Source organism: Parasteatoda tepidariorum, chromosome 9 (genome assembly GCF_043381705.1).
Source record: "Parasteatoda tepidariorum isolate YZ-2023 chromosome 9, CAS_Ptep_4.0, whole genome shotgun sequence".
Lineage (NCBI taxonomy): Eukaryota > Metazoa > Arthropoda > Arachnida > Araneae > Theridiidae > Parasteatoda > Parasteatoda tepidariorum.
Genome location: NC_092212.1, coordinates 4492746 through 4515356, shown reverse-complemented (window position 1 = coordinate 4515356; position 22611 = coordinate 4492746). Strand labels below are relative to the sequence as shown.

The following is a 22611-nucleotide window of genomic DNA, read 5'->3' as shown; positions in this document are numbered from 1 at the left end:
CCTTTTTTCAAAGACATTCATTGAGGTGGGAAACTTTTTTCAGTATTTTCATTTATCTGGCTGAATTAAAAGATTCCCAGATACCAGAATAATTCAGTTATTTCTGATTAGATCTAGAATTATAAGGAGCAAGTACTTTGAAAAACTTGATAAGTTAGTTAGTTAGTTAAGTACTTTTTGATCTATTGAAGACTTTTTGAATGCTCTAACAGTAGAAAAACAAATTAATTTAGATAATATATTCTACCACTTTTTCCATAAAACCACTTTATTTGTCATTTCAATTGATAAATTTCGGGACAAAACGGGTTAATTAAGATAAGTTTAAGAAGAGAGTTTTTAAAATAAACAGTTGGCAATTTAAATCGAAAATCTCAAAATTTTGATTTTGTGGTCCTCTACCATTTTCTAATATTTTGCCGAACCCGTACAAGCTGAACATCTTTGAATAAATATCATACCTGCCAACTTTTACGCATTTGACGTAAAATTTTATTTCGATATTTAAAGTGGTAGTAAAATGTATGCTTTCTATATATTCCTTGCATTTATAAACTTGATTTAAAATCTTTTTGACCACCAGTATTTTTTAAAAATTAAGTATAAAATATATTAATATAATACTATTGTTCAATTCCGCATAAACTTCTGAAAACTAGAGCGTATGTTTTTGCGTAAAATTGCAATTTAAATTCCATTTTACTACCACTGGGAAAAATCCTCGTCGAGATTTAGAGTTGGCAGGTATGAATATAAAATATCCTCTCTTCATAGACACACAGTTCCAATCTAAATGTTTAACGAGGAACTGCTTTAGTGCTTTAGCAGTAAGACGCCATTTTCTTAGCTTTGACGGTTGTTATATCTTTCTTTCATTTTTTTTCATCTTTTCCTTTCTTCATCTTTTTTTCATTTAATTTTAGTGGTGGCAAATATCTTATAGTTATAACTAAAATATGAAGTGCGCTAATGAAAGATACGCAATATTTCAAAATCGATAACAGACTGAAACAGCTGATATACCTCACGAATAACACACACATTTTGAATGAAATAATATTTATTTAGTGAGTAGATGGGGGAAAAAAAAGACAATGTAAAGTTACGCCTACTTTTTACGCTAGGCTTTAGTTTGTTTTTCTATGATGAAAAGTTACTTTTTTAAGATGAAGCTGAGTAATTCTACCCAATATCTATTTCCATCAAAGTATAGCTACGAATTATCAACTTGTTCCGATTTATCGAAACGTATTTCTATTTAGAATAGTTATGCGTAGAATACAAACGAGCATACAGAAAAAAAAATGACGTATTACCCTAAATAAGTTATAAACGAAAGATCAAATATTTACGTTTCTTCCTTTTTCCCACAGCTCCTCGCCACAATGTTTAAAAAGTTTAAACGAGGAGGAACTGTTTTAGTAGAGATGAGATTTATCAATCTGTGTATGAAACATATTAATAAATAAATATATATCTTTTTATAATTTAAATTTTAGTGGTGATAGTATTTATATAGATATAATTAAAATATGGTGTGCACCAACATAAAGAAAGATAGACATAATTTTTCTAAGTCCATGACAGACTGACGCAGGTGATTATCACGCACAATTCGAATCAAATAACAATATTTATTTATTTATAGAGGAGATGGAAGAAAAGTGAAAAGTTACGCCTACTTTTACGCACTGGTGAAATATGAAGTGGAGAAAATCTAAGCGCATAATTATAAAACGTCCGGCATTTTGTTCACGTGCAATAAAAATAACACGGATAAAATTAGCAACAATAAAGATACAAATAACGAATAAATTAAGATGAAATGAAGGATGGAGCACTTAGCTTTAAAAAATAAAATACAATTAATTTAGTAAATTCATTTTCAGCGAAAAAATTGAAAAAAATATGTAAGGAAAACTATTGAAGGATGAAAATAAATTTAAATTTCACTCTCTATCAGGAGACCTTGGAAAAGAAATAAATCAATAGATATTTAAAGGCTACAGTCGTAGTAAAAACTAGTAACAAATAAATTTCAATTTTTAATTTTTTTCCGGGAATAATGAAAATCCATAACTACCAATTGTTTTTAACGGATGCAATTTTTATATTGAATTGCTTCCTCGCCGTGATAAATTTCCTTACAGTCAATTGCAATTGTTGAGAATAGATTAACTCCTCCCGAATGTTATCTAATATTGAAATAGTTCTTCTACCAGTATTTTCTATTTTCCGGTACCAGTATTTTCACTTTTTCCGGCGTGAACATGTTAAATAAAAAAATTTATCGGGAGACATCTAGATTTATCTTTCCAATACTTTTAAATAAAATTTCCAGACCATGGCAACCCTGTTCATATTAAAATGTTTAAAAAAAGGGATCTTACCTTTTATATTCTACAGCTGTGAGACTAAACTGTGATGCCCAGCACTTTTTCACTGAATGGAAAATCTAAAAATATGCAACAGTATGCAAAGATCAAACTTTTGCAGGATTGTTTATGAAGGAAAAAAAAAGCTGATGGTCAAACCATTTCTAAATTAATTCTTGCTTAATTTCTAGAGAAAAAAGTCAGGTTGGTAGCTGTTACATACCTGCCAACATTCATTATTTTCGAGAATGGATTATCCAAGTGGTAGTAACACAATTACCGAAAAACAGTTTTACTCAAATGTGGAAAAAAAAAATTGTGTAGGAACTAGAAGAGTTGGCAGGTATGCTGTTAAAAAGAGTTCACATTAAAAAAGCTGCCAATTTCCAAGACTTTTTTAAAACATTTAATCTAGTGGTAGTTTATGTTTAACGGTAAGTTTATGTTTACTGTATTATTTTTAGTCTCTCAAACTTATTTTCGCCACCATTTCGTACAAATGATTTAAAAGTTCATATATAACGCCACTTTGTTCCAGGTCTCGTGGTGAGGCTCTTAAAATGTTGACACTATTACAAAACTATTCAGAAAGCTTTGGTTTTTAAATGGGTATCTCTTTATAAAATATTTTATAAAAAGCGAAGCAGTTGGCAGGCCAGCATAAGTATAAATTATTTCTTGATTATGAATATACATCTATATATAATATTAATTAACCTAAACGTAATTAATTAACCTAAACGTAATTTCACGTAATTAGGTGCTTGCAACTCGAGAAGAAGATGATCACTGATTCACAGACACCTGAACTATGACCTCAGACCCATAAGTTATGATGTTAATAAAGGTGAAGTTAATTAAAAATATCGTCGTCTCTCACATCGAATTTCTTAAAATCGAATTCTTTCTCGTCTACGATTTTTACTTAACTTAGATTTATTATTTGCTTATATACTTTATTGTAATCGTTATATATATATTTATATGTGTGTCTGGCAACTTCCATGCTAATTAGTATGTGTTCGACGTGGCTTCAGGCCTGTCTTTGTATTAAGTAAGAAATATGTAGTGAAAGAATTGAAATCTTTGTGAAAGAATATAGAATGTTTCACTTAAGAGAGTTGATACTTGACGGGCATGGATTACTCGAAAGAACAGTTGCTCTCAATGCATATCACAAATGTCACGGTTCAACTACCAATCAGGATCGAAATACCCACGCTACTTCATTACTCCGAAAACTAATGTTTCTATTAATCTATCCTCAGCAGATATTGAAATATCGAATAAATATAGTAATATCAACGAATAAATTAATATCAAATTGGATATAGCAAATATTAAGGACATTCACCAAAGCGACTATGTGATTGTTGACATTCACCGATGAAAGTAAACATTCTTTTGGTCCTTCACGGTAACACACACACACACACACACGCACACACACACACACACACACATATATATATATANAAAATTATAGACATATGAAAATAGGAGGGGGGGGGAAATAATAAGTGAAAAAATAACAAACAACAGTTTTAAAAAAAAAAAAAAATGAAATTTTATTAAAAAAACCGGAAAAAAACAGAAAAAAATATATATATATTATCTTTTCATCAGCCATTAGACTTTATAGTGCTTCATCGATCGATGATGCCAACCGCGCCAATCGACTGACGTTACTATCCACTTTCCTACAGTTTTTTGTACTCCCCAGGCTTTGTTTACACTTGTTTGAGTTAACGCAACTAGAGAGCGGGGTTATCATATTTAATAACATGTTCCATCAATTAAATTAATTATAAGCATAAGACATATTTACATTATTAATTCCTTGGATGCCGAGAAAAGTATCCATTTGTCCAGCAGCCGACATAACATCTGTGTCTTCACCTTTATATAAGCAAAAAATATTGCGAAATTAAAAACAATATTTATTTTTCAAAAATTTAAAAAAAATAAATAAATAAAGGATTAAAAAGCATGCATATATATGCAGGGTTATTCATAATTCCTTTCGGGGTTCCGAAGCGTTATAATAGTTAAAGAAAGAAGACGAATATGAAAAAAAGAAACATATGAAATTATTCCGAAACTATTCAAGTTTTACTTACATACATTACAGGTGTTCTATGTGTGAACCCTTGGTCACATTGCGATAGTACATCATTGCGATAGTCCAGTTCCTGCTATACTTTACTCAGCATGGTACTGTCCATGTTATTGATAGCACGTGTTATCCTTTCGCGCTATCTACCGGCAACTGCTTAAATTAAAACTCGAATACTTTCGGAATAATTTCATAAGTTCTTTTTTACCATATTCGTCTTCGTTTTTTTTACTATAACGCTTCGGAACCCCGGAGGGAATTGTGAATAACCCTGTATATATATGCGCGTGTATCTGTGCTTTGAGTACATTTGACGAATGAGACTCGTCATGCATTTATTACAAATAAATGAAGATTGGTGATTAAAATATTTTGCTGTCAGTCTGTTTCAGAAAGAAATAATACATTGATAACTATCACTTCATATAAATGACAAAGCATTTAGTGAAGGTGTCAGGTTATATTTGGTAACTATTTAACAAAACAAAAACATTTTTGCCCAAAAACTTACTACCAGGTTTTAAATTTGGTTGTTTCCTCTTAGTTCGGAATTTAAATAAACCGTAACCAAAGGGTAAAATTTCCCTCAATTATAAAACGATTACTCAATAGAATTTCGGATCATGTTCACAACTGATTCATTTTTTAAATAGTCTGCGCAGAATACTTATAAAAACCTGTGAGGAAGATTTCTGATGCAGGAGGTGATGGAAAATTACCCGTACTTTTCATAAGAGAAGCCACAAGATAACAGCAGTAAAGTTGCTTTTCATATGACGCTTAAAATCTTTGATATGCAGTAGTAGAAAAATTACTTAAAATTTAAAACAATAAACTAAAAAAGAGAAAACTTAAATTTCGATACCAGTCGAAAATATATTTTTGCAAAGCGGAGCAAATTAGCATCTCTGTACTATGTCAGTTAGTTCATTTAATTAAAAAATAGGAAGGGAATGGTAGGCATTACCTGTTGCAGAAGATCGTACTGCAAACCTAAGACCTTCAAATTCACCATCAAAAACTAAGTTTAGACTCTCAACAATGCTTTTACAGATCCCATCGGGAAGAGTTGTGTGTAAAACAGCCTCCATAACACTGAAAAAAAATTAGAGGATTTATATATCAAAAACAGTATGTCTCTAAAACATTAAAATCAGAAGGACGAAATTTGATTGGATGGTCTGAGTCCTGTGGCATCACCTTCTCCATCAGAAAGCCTCCGCGCAGTTTTTATAAGTAGTCTGCGCAGACAATTTGAAAAGTAATCCACTTGTGCGCATGAACCGAAATTCGATTTTATTAGTACCTAAGTCAATATTCTTAAGGGTTCCATCAAAACATTTTCATGGTTTATGTTGGTTTGAATGCGATTCGTGATAATCACCATCATCCAACATTTTCCATTATGCGTTTATGGATATGACAAGAAACTTCCATCATTCCGAATAGAAAATGCTACGTTAGTACTATGATGGTTAACCATCAAGAGAAGTTTAATTCTCATGGACCAACAATCCATGATGATTCGTGATGGTTCCAACTATACATTTCCATGATGGTTTAATGAGAATTCTTGTTGGTTCTCCGGAACGTACCATCAAAACAATGTGGATTTTTTTTTATCTTGGACCATCATAAATCTGTCCGAATTCTTACATTGCGATGATGGTTGTTCGCTATTTCTAAGATATTAAGATGGAAATTCGTGATTATCCATAATAGTACAATAATGCATCTCCGATGGTTTAATTATAATAATTGTCGGTACAGCAGGAACATACCATCGAAACAATTTATTTTATGTTGGCACTTAAATTCCTATATTAGAGGGATGGTGGTTCATGATCGCTGCAATATTTCATTTCTAAGAAACTACGATGGAGATTTCTAATGGTTCAACCTGAACAAATTACTATTCTAATGTTGGATCATCATAAATCAATCCGAACTCCTACTTTGGGGTGAGGATTTCCTTCAAGTTTATGTTGGTACATCAATGGAAAATCATTAAAAATTTTTACTTGGGTCATACGAGAAATTTGCCTTATACAGGGTGATTCTAAAAAGATGGGCAAAATTTTAGGAAGTGATAGTACACACCCAGACAAGCAATTTTTATCAAAGAATGCGTGGTCGAAAACAAAACGCAAAGGTGCTGGCGCATTTGGAAAGTTTTTTCATGCAAACGAGAAAGCTCCATTCCTATTGTGAGTTACCGCGCTACGTTATTTGTCGCCAAGCTTTCGGCTGCTGCAGGGAAAGTTCGCCTATCTTTTCTTCGCCGTTGTACCAGTATAGCCGCTGCCGGCCACTGTTGTGAACACTTATCGTAATCACATGCCATTAAATTTGCTTTTATAACTTAACTTCATCGTTCTTTGTGTGTTTTTGCCTCATATAAGAACATAAACTTTGACGCCCTCTGGCGGTTTTGGGTTTTGTTTTCGACCATGCATTCTTTGATAAAAATTGTTTGTCTGGGTGTGTACTATCACTTCCTAAAATTTTCCCCATCTTTTTAGAATCACCCTGTATATTTGAATGGTGGTAAAAAAAAGTAAATAAGACAGACTAATCATATTCATAAATTATACAAATGTTTAGACATATAATTGCAACCACTTTTTACTAGATTTTCTATTAAACGGCTCTTTCGTAAACTGGTTTACTTTCATAGTGGTCTGATCAGACTACCTATAAGAAACTGTGTGGAGGCTTTCAGTTGTAAGAGGCGATGCCCGTGGTGACTCAAAATTGTTAAAACGATCGTTAACTTAACGTCAAACTAGTGGATATTCACCTTAATCAGAAACCACTCAAATGCTAAAAATTTTCAATCAATTCTAATTTTGATTATTATCTACTGCACAATGCAACTGTCACCTCAAATGTGTGACAAAAATGTTTCCCCAATTCGAGATATTGTAAAACATTGTGGAGGTTGGTTTACTAGAAGGACGAAACTAGGATAAAGACTAAATATTCGAAAAAAGCCGATGGGGTGTATGATGGTCAAGGAGTTGGCTTCGTACTAGGAATGTTCATCCCGGGTGTAAATCCTCGCTTGAGTAATGGTGTTATTTATATATTTGTACCATTTGTCGTTTCTCGATTTATTAACATGTGGAATGCCATGGGGGTCACCGGTGACCGGTGAAGCGAAGGTTATTAGAAACACATAATTCGAGTAAATTTGTACTTTTTTTACATTATTATCGTTACTAAAATGGTTTGAAGAAATTAATGCAATATAAAACACACAAAAATAGTTTTATTTAGATACACAGAGATGCCAACTTGCTCCAGACAGCGTATAAATAATTCCAAGTGGTAGTTTATTAATTTTGATTCTTGGTTTAATAAGTTCAATTTAGTAGATTTTTATCCACCACTATTTCTAAACAATTCGCAGGCTTATATAATTCCTCACTCACTCAGATATGTCATGCTAAACCTTTTAATATACTAGCAAAATCTGTCTAATATTTTCAAATTTAATTTCTTGTTGTTTACCGTTGTGGCCAGAGGGACAAGCCATGTTAAATTAGCTTTGCATTCAGCGTGTTAACCCTTTCGCGCCGACTGTCACAAATACGTGACAGCAAAAAACCGTATCAATCAGGGTAAGAAGATAAAACTGGTAATCAAAGTATTTCTTTAGCAGTTTATTTGTGGGCGGAGTTATAATTTTTTGATTTATTTAATTCACCATTACTTTGTTCAAAATAAAACTATTTAGTTATACTTTGAATTATCATTGATTATATATATGATTAAACTAACAATAATAAAGATAAAAGCAAAGTAAGTCTGTAAAATTAGTAACGACTACATTTAAGTTACCATTTTTTATTTAATTGCAACTTGTTTCTGATTTTGTACGAATGGTTTTCTGAATCACCCGTCCCCAAGAGGTTAATAATCACTGACGATATAGACTCCTGCGAAAATAATAGAAATGAAATGGTTAACTACTAATTTTTTCTACTTTTCGGAGTATATACAACTCTGATAACTAAAACATTTCATTACAACGCTTCTACAAATTGAAATTGTAATAAATAAAAATTTATTCTAATTCGCATTCTAAAATATTACCACTTTAATATATATGTACGTTTCATTATATACGGGATAAGATCTTTGTCAAATTACGTAGATTAAGCTTTTTATTCTATAATTTAAAAATTTGCGTTCGTAGCATTTATTTAAAATGCTGGTGACGCTAAAATTAAATATGCCGTCCAATAAGGTAATTTATTAACGGCGATAGCAGCTTCTCAATTTCCGGCTTGCCATGAAAATTGGGGACCTCTTTTTGTTCGCTTTCAATATGTCAACTGTTCTTATCTGTATATTTTTGAAACGAATGAAGTTTTCAATCAAGATATTTACATAGTTTTTGCCTTCAATTGTCCGTTTAGGCCTATTTTAGCAAATCATCTTTTCAAAAAAAATATTTGTAGTTCTTTTTTTTAATAATCATTAAATGTTCTTTATTACCACAATGTTCGGAAACTTATTGTATTATCAGAAAACTTACAGGTGATTGAAAGAAAAATATGTAAATCGAAATGGGTTTAAAATTAGAAAAATTGCATTTGCTTTTTGAATACTACCACTTTCATTTTTTTTTTACTTGCTTTTATTAATCATGATACAGGGCTGTCAACTTTTTACGCATTTTGAAAGAATTTATACTTATGTCAAACAAGTTTATGTTTTAATACATTATTTTTAATTCGCTCGAAATTATATTCCACACCACTACGTTTAAATGATTTAAAAGTCTATATACAACGCCACTTATCTTCAGCGATTTATTATACATTCCCACTTAAATAAATCAGAGCCTATGTGTATGTGAAATATTTGTCTAAGTTTCTGCCCCACCAGGGGCCCTAACTCATTCATCTCAGTAGGATTATATGGTGTTTAGCCTAAGCTCAAATCAGTGGGGGGTATATGAGTAAAATACACAGTGAGTTAAAATATAGAGAAGATACAGGGATGCCAACTACTCCACTTTCTGGAATAGTTTTAACATAGTGGTAGCAAATTATATAGTAAAATTTGTGAAAGAATGATGGTTACGCATACTTTTTAATAGAGTAACCAGTAGATGGATGCTATAACGTTGCATTTTATATCATACTTATAATTTTTTACATTTAGTGGTGAAAAAATTACTTAAAAGGAAAACTACGAAACTGAAGGTAACTTAAATTTCGCCAACCACTAGAAAATACTATCTTACAAAGCGGAGCAAGTTGGCATCCCTGAAGATATATACAAAAGATATTTACAGGGGGAATATCAGAGTCAAGGCTGAAAGTCCATATATATTAAGAAGGAAAAGAGTAAAAACTGGTAACAAATAAATTTCATTTTTCACTTTTTTTTCGGAAATAAAGTATCCATTACTACCAAATATTTTAGCGGACACAAATTAGATATTGAATGGCTTCTTCCCCCGAGAATAAATTAATAGCAGTGAATTGGTTATTGTTCAGAAAAGAGTAACTCCTCCCGAAAATTAACTATTATTGAAATAATTTTACTACCAGTGTTTTTTCTTTTCCGGCTCGCTTTCAGGCCTGGTTAGAGCCCCTCGCGGGGCTGATGCTAAGCAAAGCAAAGCAAAGTTTAGGTTTTTAAATGTCTACCACTCTATAAAATATTTTACAAAAAATGCAATAGTTGGCTGGCGTGATGATGTAATTATAAATTACAAGTTCTAGTTTCGAAAAATAAATTTTAAATTTTGCAAATTAATACTAATCGTATCATCATCAGAATTAGCACAATATTTTGCATTGTTGGCTATACAAATCGTTAATTATCCAAAAAATTTTATTTATTACTTACCGTTCGCAAACATGTTTTACATCACCTTCAACATTTCCACTGAAACATTAAAAATAATATATTACTATTACAGTAATATAAGAAAAAGATAAAAACAAATGTCATTAGAAATAAAACAGTCTTTTGAATCCTTTAAATCGTATTACTATCACCTATTGGTGAAAACAACGGTCACACTATAATAAAAGTGAAACTACTGTAGTGACTACTTTTTTTCGTAGTTTGTACTGTAGCGTGCTTTCTTAAAAAGTAGTGTAGTGAGTAATGCGATACAGAAAAAACCCAGCAATTTGTGGCAATTCCTGACAATTACTTTTAACGAAAAGAAAAACGGTTCAAACACAACTGATTTTTCGAGTTTGAAGGTTCATCATTGGATGCAATGAAAATGACCCCCTGTGGCTGCAGCTGAGCGTTAAAATCACTTATAACTAATATTTAAATACAGGGTGTTTATAAAGTCCCGGACCCATTTTGATGTTTAATAACTTATAAAATAATAAAGATAGATTAAAATTAATAACATAAATGGTAAGATAGACCCAAAACGTTTCATGACCCTTGTCAATGAACTTCCACGTGTGCCCCCTTCTTCGCATGGAGAATGTCAAGTCGATATCGAGGCCTAGGAGGATGACGTTTGCAACAGATATGGTGGGAAGGATAGAAGATGCTGCTGATTTTCTGAAGCACATAATGTTCTCCGACGAAGCATCCTTTCATGTTTCTGGCATTGTTAATCGCCATAATGTGCGCATATGGGGATCTGAAAACCCCCATGAATACCGTGAGACACAAAGGGATTCCCCAAAGGCTAATGTGTTTGGTAAACTCGAAAATAAGCCTAATATAAAAACTAAATACTGCTGTATTGATTTGTTGTGTCTCCCATCCTAGAAAACATGGTAACTTTATTTATTTATTGTCTATTATAAATTAACTATTATTTTATATATAAAATTATTTGTAAATAAAGTTGTTTGTAGGATTTCAGTGTTGTTGGCTTAAGACTTTTGTTAGCATAGAAATAACTGTGAGTTAATTTGGTTTCATTTATTGTACTATAGTTTCCCTATGTTTTTATGACAAAAACAAATTTAAAGTTCATTGCAAATTTATTTTTTTTGTTGTTGTTGATCCGAGGCGCAAAATTATACCATTTTTAGAAATCAATTTTCACCAATTTGTTATCATAATTTTTAATTCTAGAACACTATATATTGCCTATGTTTTTTTTCTTAGTTGCAGTCAAAGAAATATGCTGTGCAAAATGAAATTTATAGAGCATTGGATTGAATTATTTTTAGCTCTTTCCCCCCCCCCCTTTCTTGAAATTTACCAGTATGCCAAAAAATGACCTGATTCTTTTTGTAAAATGTTGTTCTGATTTTTATTTTGAAACAATACAAGGCCCACGAATGCCAAAGGTTTACTTTAGTTTCAGCCATCATATTGTTTGTTTGTATTAAACTGAAGTCAGAAGATAATGACATTGAGAAATATTTGACTATTTGTTTTTTCTAAAGGACGGGAAAGATTTATAAAAGTTAGTCTGCATTTTAAAGGATACCATTTAAAAATTTTCATGTCTGAATTTTTATTTTTTATATTCAATTGCAGAATTTTCACTTAATATTGTTTCGAAAATCAAGAAGAAGTGTACTATGTCCCTCTTTCTTTTTATTATACTTCACTCTGTTCCTTATTGTGTTTCTCTGCTATATTTCATGTAAACTATAATTAAAAATGTGTTGTTTTATGTTTTATTTATAAATATTGAAATTTACTTATTTTTAAAAATAGACATATTTCTCAATTCAAATTTAGGGATGCTACTTGAGTGCAAGATGTTTTTTTTATTATTTCATTAAATATTATTTTTTTTATTTGCTTCCCTTATTTTTCGAAGTACAATATTTAAATATTCTAAAAAGGGAGTTTTACNCGAGAGGGGCCTTTCTTTTTTACAGAAAAGACGGTCTCATCAGTCGTATACTTAGACACGTTGGAAAACTTCGTATTTCCACAACTAGAAGAGCTTTAGCCCCACGTCTTTTTGCAACAAGATGGTGCACCACCTCATTGGGGTATCATCGTTCGTAGTTCTTTGAATGACCATTTTCCAGGAAGATGGATTGGGAGAGGAGGTCCAATTCCTTATCCACTCAGATCACCTGATATAACGCCGCTGGACTTTTTTCTTTGAGGATTTATAAAGGAAATTGTTTACAGGAGGATCGTGTCGAACATTGATGACCTAAAAGCCAGAATTACAACCGCAATAGCCTCAGTGGATGCCGACATGCTTGCTGCTAACTGGCGTGAAATTGACTATCTACTTGATATTCTCCGTGCGAAGAAGGGGGCACAAGTGGAAGTTTATTGACAAGGGTCATGAAACTTTTTGAGTCTATCTAACCATTTATGTTATTAATTTTAATCTATCTTTATTATTTTATGAGTTATAAAACATCAAAATGGGTCCGGGACTTTATAAACACCCTGTATATAATTAATCACTTTGGTCACACTTTTAGACGGGAATGCACACTCGTGAAGCATTAATTAGATTTCAAATAAATGGAACGTATTTTCGATGCCCTTAATTTCTGAGACAAAATAAAAGAGCATTAAACTATTTAAAAATTGTAATTCTTTGATAAATTCTTAAATTAAATATTCGCTGTCGAAAAAGGCATAAAAAGTTAAAAGTTAAGTGAACGAATAACAAACTGCATATAAACATGAATTAATATATCTTAGTTATTCCCTTATGTATAATGTAAGTCTATTTCTTATTCAAAACCATTTTGAACATCGGTGTAAATTAAGTTCTCCAACGAAATTCGTCACCTTTAAGTAGGTAAATAGTTACTACAATTCTGATTGTGTAATGTAAACCTATTTCTTATTCGAAACCATTTTGAACATCGGTGTAAATTAAGTTCTCCAACAATATTCGTCACCTTTAAGTAGGTAAATAGTTACTACAATTCCGAATGTATAATGTAAACCTATTTCTTATTCAAAACCATTTCGAACATCTGTGTAAATTAAGTTCTCCAACGAAATTCGTCACTTTTAAGTAGGTAAATAGTTACTACAATTCCGAATGTATAATGTAAACCTATTTCTTATTCAAGACCATTTTGAACATCGGTGTAAATTAAGTTCTCCAACGAAATTCGTCATCTTAAAGTAGGTAAATAGTTACTACAATTCCGAATGTATAGTGTAAACCTATTTCTTTTTCAAGACCATTTTGAACATCTGTGTAAATTAAGTTCTCCAACCAAATTCGTCACCTTAAAGTAGGTAAATAGTTACTACGATTCCGAATGTATAATGAAAACCTATTTCTTATTCAAGACCATTTTGAACATCGGTGTAAATTAAGTTCTCCAACGAAATTCGTCACCTTAAAGTAGGTAAATAGTTACTACGATTCCGAATGTATAATGTAAGTCTATTTCTTATTCAAGACCATTTTGAACATCGGTGTAAATTAAGTTCTCCAACGAAATTCGTCACCTTAAAGTAGGTAATTAGTTACTACAATTCCGAAGTAGCTCTGAAAAAAAGTAGTTGGTGTTAACTACATTTCTGACAAAATAGTTGTAGTAAACTAGAAAAATAATGTTGATTTTCAGACCACTAGGTATCTGACCACATTGTTTAAAATGCTGTCAATATGAATTAATTTGAAATAGTGTATGAAAACTTACTAAACTACATTTTTCATTTCTTCGATGGCACTTGAAATAGTCGGATTTATAAACTTATCATAAGCTGATGTTGTAACAATCACTCCTTTTGGAACACTAAACTGGAAAAAAAACACTAAATTTTTAGCATTGCAAATAGTGTCTATGTATAAATTATTCATGGGGATTAGTTTTAACCCAATGATGGCACAGGCGATTACAAATGTAAAAATGGAGGAAATTCAATTCATTTTTATTTATTTATTGTCTCTTTAATCATTCAATTTCAAGTATCACTATGACTCACATTTCAAATTATTCATATCAACAAAAACATATTTTTTAATTAAACTAAATTCAATAGTAAACTGAGTTGGTGATTTTGAAAACTGATAATAGTAACTGAGTTGGTGAAAAAGCTGCTAATTTTAATATCTTTAAATAAAATTCTAATTTTTTTAGTTACCCTTTTTTGCATTCTTAGTTACCCGTATCCCCGACCACAAAATTTGCCTACATGGATAATGCCTGTGTGCTAAAAATTGGTAGTAGCATATATATGTATGTTCATACTAAATGGATATTTCTTTCTGTTACTTACCACTATAAGCTTAAAATTTTCTAATTTTAGCCTCTTTTCAATAAATCTTCAAATTTTATTTATTTCCACTTTTTGGATTTTTAGTTGCCTGTAGCAAAGTTTGCTATCCGACCACAAAATTTGCCTGCATTCATAATGCCTGCCTGCGAAAAAGTGGTAGCAGTACATATTTGTTTATACTAAAAGGATACTTCTTTCTGTTACTTAACACTTTGGCTTTAAAAAGGCTAACGTACTATTTATATTATCAATGCATTCAGGGTTGGGCGGCTGCAACTACTTATCAAAAACACAGAATAGAGACCTTCCGAAATAAATTGCTTCGATATATTTTTGATTTTTCGCAAAAGTTTTGATTTTCATTCGTTGGATTTTTTCTCTTTCGAGCTTAACAACAGCAATCCAACTCATCACTCGAACTTTCAAAAAAGGCTTAAAATAAAGGGATTGCTTTTCAGATGAGGTGAAATACACTCTATAACAAAAAAATCGACGCACCAAGAAGCAATAGTCCGATTGCTTTGAAATTTCGTATGCATTAATGTTTTGAATAGATATGGTTTGAATGATGCCGACTGTGGACGTATAGTCTTTAGCGACGAATCCCGCTTCCAACTGTGTCCTGACGATCATCGAAGACGTGTTTGGAGACGCACAGGTCAGAGGGGGGATCCTGCTTTCACTATTGCACTCCACACCGGCCCTCTACAAGGCATTATAGTCTGGGATGCCATTTCCTTTGGCAGCCGAACCCCTTTGGTCGTCATTAGAGGTACACTTTCTGCACAGCGGTACGTCGACGACATCCTAAGACCTGTTTTGCTACCGTTCCTTTTGCAACGCTCTGGCCTGGTTTTTCAGCAGGACAATGCCAGACCACATACAGTACGTGTTGCTATGAACTGTCTGCAAGCTTGTCAAACTCTTCCTTGGCCTGCCAGATCACCAGATCTCTTTCCCATCGAGCATGTCTGGGATATGATGGGAAGGCGATTGCATCTGGTACGGAATGTTGATGACCTCGTTCGACAATTGGATCGAATTTGGCAGGAAATACCGCAAGAGACCATCCGGGAGCTTTATCGATCTATGCCACGCCGTGTGGCAGCTTGTATCCAGGCAAGAGGTGGGTCAACACCTTATTGAACTTGTTACTGTAACTCTGCAATAAATTCATCAATTGTTCTGAAATTTTAATCATTTACTATTCTGTACATTGTCTTCCTATCCACCAATTTTCGTTTCAATCGGACAACTCCTTCTTGGTGCGTCGATTTTTTTGTTATAGAGTGTAGCTCTGGTTGACTTTGTGAACTTCGATGAAGTTCTCTTCGAAACTAATAAGCAAAAAAAANCCCGTGATTTGTACTTTTGAGTCAATAATTTAAGACTACGCAGACGTGTCTTTTATATTTTTTAAATTTTAATTTTATTACTGCTAAAACTTATGAAAATCCATATGAATGATGCTTGAAAATTCTTGTGTCGTAAAGTGAAGATATTTACTATCTAAGGATATACAACGCAGGATATACTAAGGATACACTATCTAAAAAAGATATTTACTATCTGAGAAAGATATATTCTATCTAAAGTTTAAAAATAGGCAAATGACTAACTTTCAAAAACTGATAATTGCAGAATTGTATTGGTATAATTTTGCCGGAAAGAAAATCTGAAATATCTCACGCTTTAGATCTCAAACTTTGATTGGCTGGCGGCCTTATTTTATTTTGAATCTATCGAAAGATGCTGTTGAATATTCGCGATTGCGACGATCGAATATGTCATCTGGACAGCGGTTCCATGTCTTGACCCTCTCCTCTTCTTCTCAAATGTGTAGGAATGTACTACGATATTTTCCCAATTCTTAATATTTTTCGTATTTAATTGTCACAAATCATTTTTTTAAATTTCCATTGCGCTTTCCTTTAGAATTATGCTCAATGCATTTTTCAGTTCCATATATTTTCAGTTCAATATAGTTTCCTAACTAAAAAGTTTTTAATCTATTTGAAAACCAAGGGTGAAACTGACGTACTTCCTTCTCCTATGACTCTTCACACGCTAATGATGAGAGCATGCCATAGGTAAAGAATTCCGCTCTGCATCATCTGTAACCCATTTCAATCGACAATAGTAAATATCCAGCATGAGTTCACTTTATTTCAAATTTTATTGAACAATATCGAACAGCTGATCCAATTCTGAGCTTGCGGCTATAAATTTTCAACTTTATAACCTTTCATTTTTGAACCCAGTTCAGAAGACAATAAGGGAACACTCATATCAAACATTGGAACAAATAGCCTTCGTGAAAGAGCTTGATGGAACAAACCAACATTTGCGTTTCGTGGAAAGAAAAATCACGAAACTTTCCCACGGTTAGCCGATTACAAGGGGTTCCTAGTCCATGATCCATTTACCACTGATATTTTACGGCCACATCTGAGATTGAAACCTGGGTCACTTCAGTGAACTTCCATCAGTGAGCTGGGTCACTTCATGCTCTATCATCTGAACCACCGCGGCTCAGCATTAGTTGATTTTATTTTATATTTTATAACTGGCGTTGAATAGTCGACCCAATTCTGAGTTTTAAACTATCAATGTTCAACTCCATAGCCTAAGAATTGTGAACCCAACCCTGAAGTAAAGGAATGAATATTTAATGAAACATTGGGGTAAACTAGCCTTCGTGACCTATTGATAGATATTACCCGCATTTGCGATACATGGAGAGGAAAACCATGAAAACCTCCATGGTTAACTCGATATAGTAAAGGAAATCTAACCAATGATCCATGCATCATGAAGAATATTTAACTTCAACACTGTGATTAGTGCGAACCGGGAGCAGAATTTTTATCACTTAGCCACCGCTGGGATTCAAACCTGGAGCACCTCAATGAAAGATGAATGCCCTATCTTCTTAGCCAGCGTGGCTCATCATCAGTTAATTTGCAAATATTAAATAAGGAGGATTAAAAATATCTTTAAATTTTTCTCTCTTTGTCTCTAGCCCTTCTACTGTTGCGATTAATTGAGAGGCCTCTTAAACCCCTCAACTTTAATTAAATCCACCCTCTGTATTATGATAATCAAAATCTTAATTAAACCCACCCTGTGTATTATGATTGTCAAAACCTCAATAAAGTGTGCAATTGAACTTACCTTTTTGTTTTGCTTGCTTAACTTCGTCAATTTCCCAAGGGATGAACCTTTCCCGCCCGATATGTCACCAAAAAGGGAAATCTCATCCGTAAATTTTACTACTAGTGGTACAACTGAAAACAAAAATTAATAACGAAATTATCATCTGATTTATTCAGAACATACAATAAAATCATAAAATTTAGATTTAAAAAAAAAACATAAGCTTTTTGAATCCGAAATCAGGGTTCTTCCAGTAATTAACATATTTAAAAACTAACACCAAAATTTTTTAAACAAAATTTATTTTAATAAGTTTGTATTCACCCCTATGCTTAAGATCTTCAGGCCATATATATATTGACTAAGGGCGACCAAGAAATCGTTATATAGCGGTAAGCAAAATTCGAAATATATATATATATATGCTTTGCCGCATTTGTATCTTTTAAATCTATTTTCGTTTGTCGTGGTGAGAAGGTTTAGTTTTAACCTCTAATTCAAGGTTTAGTTTTAACCAAAATTAGTTTTGACCTCTTAGAGACGGGCGAGTCTAATATGCATTCTCAGGGTAGTTCAGGGATGCCAACTGCTCCGCTTTCTGGAATAGTTTTAATAAAGTGGTAGCAAATTATATAGTAAAATCGTTAGAGAAGCATAGTTACGCCCACTTTTTAATAGAGTATCCAATAGAATGATGCTGCAACGTTGCATTTGATATGATACTTATAATTTCTGATATTTAGTGGTGAGAAAATTACTTAAAATGAAAAATACTAAACTAAAAGTAACTTAAATTTCGCTACCACTAGAAAATACTATTTTACAAAACGGAGCAAGTTGGCATCTTTGGTAGTTACTATCAGCATAAAACTGGTATTAAATCTTCTAGCAGTTTATTTGTTAGCAGAATTAAAATAATTTAATTCATCACTGTTTAGTTCAAAATAAAAGTTCTATACTTGCGCTTTTTAACTAAGTAATGCTCAGACAAGGCAATCAACTTATATTAGCGTTGAAAAAAAAAAACTTTTTCTAGTAGCAACACTATAGTGTTTTGGCGTGTTAGACCTCANGTCAGAATAGAGAGATTTAGGGGGGGTCGTGGACCAATTCAATGTTTTAATTGTCAAGCATTCCACCACACTCAAAGATCATGCAACGCTGCCTCAAGATGTGTGAAATGCGCTGGCAATCATCGCTCCTATGAATGCAGAAAGGACAGACACTCTCCACCAAAATGCTGCAACTGTAGCTAATCCCACACCGCAAACTACACTGGGTGCATAGCCCGTCCCACTAGGAAGGGCTCTTGTCCGGTTCCCACAACAACAGCTGGTCTGGCTCGCAGACTTGTCATAATAATAAAAGAACTGCAAGAACTCATAAAAAATGAAGAGGTTCTCCAATTACTGCAAAGAATCATTAGAGATAATGCTCCATAATGTCATAGTCATGCCCAATTCTGGACTATCCATACTGAACTCTTCATCAGTGTAATATGTATGATTATTATCAAATTCATCTTCAATGAAAAGTAAACCAGCTCAATTGAAAACTGTATCCGATAGATGGCGACACCAATGTTAAGCAAAACTTCTGTAAATTTATCTTTTATCTTGTTATATTTGTCTTTCAACTCAAAATTTCACAATTCTAGCTCTATTTTGTCAATTGCATTTGCATATATCCTAATTTTACTCATAATTTATCACAACTTATGATTGCATCAAATTTAAATTCCATTCAATGCAAAAATATCAAATGCACTTGTTTATTTTAAATTAATTCATATTTAAATCACAACCTATGATTGCATCAAATTTAATCCCAATCAAAGCTTAAATATCAATTGTGCTTTTCATATTCACGAAAATTTCTGATTATTTCATAAATCACGACTTATATTAAATATCAAATCATGTTTAATCTGTACTTGTTTATATATTAATTTAATTTCATACTTTAATCACAACCTATGATTGTCATCAAATAAATACCAATCAATGCTTAAATATCAATAGTGCTTTTCATATTCATGAAAATTTCTGATTATTGCATAAATCATGACTTATATTAAATACAAATCATGTTTAATTTATCAAGCAAATTTGCTTGATCTTCTGTAATGCTACCTTAATGTTGCATAAATCAAAATGTTTATTATTCAACTTGTAAATATTTCATGATGGATAGGTTAGGGGGATAGGTTAGGGGCATGATGGATAGGTTAGGGGTTAGGATAGGTTTCATGATGGATAGGTTAGGGGCCGCTGCGCGGCCTAGGCACCCAATTTTAGTTAAATAAAGTAAAGAAAGAACTATGAATGCAGAGATGCCAACTTGCTCCGGACAGCAAATATATATTTTAAAGTGGTAGTTTATCAATTGTGATTCTTTGTTTAATAAATTCAATTTAGTAGATTCTTATCCACCACTATTTCTAAATATTTCGTAGGCTTATGTAATTTACCACTTTACAGTAGTTATGTCATGCTATACCTCTTAAAAAGCAAGCAATAAAAGTCAACTATTTGCAAAATTTACTTTGTAGTTATTAACCGTTTTTATAATTATTTTGGCGTGCCCGAAGCAGTTGGCATCTCTGTGAATGTAAAAAGTGGTGAAAATTTCGTTTTATTTATTTATTCAATTGTAACAACCACTATGACTTACAAACATTTAATAAAATTTAGAATTTTACTGTCAGAATATTTTATTGTCCGTACCAAAACGGCATAGGTAATTAAACTAACAGAAATTTAGATATCAAGTTGTTTTTTTAATCCATCGTCTTGAGTTAATTACTATAGTTGGATGGAATCAGATGGTATAGTGTGGTATTATTATGTCCTATGATACTTAGTAATTTTTGACAAAACCTATGATTTGATTCTATGTATATAACTGACAGCGATATAGTTTTATTATTCGTCATAGTCTTGCTGTTTGTTAAGTGCATAATAAATAGTTCGGTATATTTGAAATAGTCTTTTAACATTACTCGCATTAAAGATTTCCTTCATAAAACGTACAAGTTGATATAAATTGTTTAAAATAGTCTATAAATAACTTACTCTGAGGACGTGAGATTTTGATTGAAGGGAGATCACGTTCTTTAGATGCTTCCTTAAACGTTCTGTGGGAAAATATAGAAAGTAATTAATTAAATAATTGTGAAACTTTTCGGGAGCGACCACTTTTTGTTCCACAGTAAAATGATCGTTAATGGAGGCATGTCGTTCTTAGGAGTTATTTCCATTGACTTCAAAATGTTATGGAAGGTACATGATTTTTCGCAAGCGATTTTAATTTTACTCGGTGTCATTTTCTTGGTGCTGAAATGCCCCACTTTTGTTGGCGTTATGAAACCGGATGGGTGAATAAAATTCAGCGTCCATAGAAATGACCTTCACTGATATAATTATGTCTAAAAAATATTTAACAATTGTGAATTACGGAACTATTTTAAACATTTTTGCTTAAGAGTCTATTTAATTTTATAACAGAAAAATGAGTGTACTTTTAGAAAAAATGAGGGGTTTATTTGTTTAAGATGTAGGGGAGAGTGGGGTCAATTGTAACATTTTTTACTTAACTATTTTTAACTAACAAAAAATCCAATATATTATTAGTATTAATTGACAATAATTAATTAGTATTAATTAATTAGTTAGTAATTAATTAGTATTAATTGACAATAAATACCTTATTTTAAATGTTATTATATTAGTTATTAACAATTTTTGACAGTCGTGCACTTGTTACAATTGTCCCCACAATTGTAACAGTTCATAAATTCAACTAAAACATAGTTAATTATACATATTATCATAGTTGTGATACATTTTTTTATGGATCAAAATAGTGGTGATATTTTAGGAGTAAAAATAATACTGAGCAGAGACCTAAAGGGTTAAACTTTTAACTTTAAGGGGTTAAAAATTTTAATTTATGCTGTGAAAAGTGACAAATTAAATAATGCACATGGAACATAGTATAATTGATATAGGAAGCTATTGGTGGTTCTTAAAGAGTTAAGTAATGGTTTGTAAACATAAGATTATTAATTTCAGCTGTTACAATCGTCTCTTTACTTATTGTTACAATCGTCCCCAAGACGCCACTTCAGCTTCATTTGTTAAAAACAATGCTAGTTAATTAACAAAACTAATCTTTTTTTTTGAAATGTTAATTAAGGTGTCCACTTACATATTCGGTTAATAATTTTTATTTGTTTAAACAAAATTACTTTGTTACAATATAATATTCTAATACCAAAAAAAGTACTTACGTGGCGTGAAAATATCTTTTGTGATGTAACTCTTTCAAAAGTACATAAAAATGGTTGCCAGCAGGGGTGTACATGTAGATTTATTAAATACACCTTGTGCGCCACCTAGGAACCAAATCTAGAACCCGTCACTCGAAATTTTTGCTCTGTTACAATCGTACCCTGTTACAATTGACCCCACTCTCCTCTACAGTTTTTTCTGAATAATTCTTTTTTATAGTTTAACTTTTAACTCTAAATCGTTGATAGCATCGTCTTCAGTACACTCTGACTGAAATATGAGGTTGTCTATCACTTTCAGCAATCGTCATAAAGAACATCCTAATTAAAAACTATTTACAAATACATTTGAATCTATTTAATTGTTTTGTTAATATATTATATATATTTTTTGTGTTTCCCTGCTTGACCTTTTTCCGCATTTAGTGCGGAGATTTACCCGGTTACTGGGAGAGGTTTTGATACTCTCTCCTAAAGGTTATCTTCAGCACAAAGTCTAT

The 22611-nt window shown here is 32.0% G+C and overlaps 1 protein-coding gene across 1 annotated transcript in view; it reads right to left on the bottom strand.

Moving 5' to 3' along the window:
- Positions 1-22611, bottom strand: part of LOC107441594 (rifampicin phosphotransferase) — a gene marked incomplete in the record, with an annotated part of 109642 nt that overhangs the window by 61887 nt on the left and 25144 nt on the right. The window contains 7 exon segments of the mRNA XM_071184930.1: positions 2391-2455; positions 4204-4274; positions 5459-5586; positions 10360-10398; positions 14085-14185; positions 17839-17951; positions 20895-20956. Of these exon segments, the coding sequence (XP_071041031.1) occupies positions 2391-2455; positions 4204-4274; positions 5459-5586; positions 10360-10398; positions 14085-14185; positions 17839-17951; positions 20895-20956 (579 nt within the window).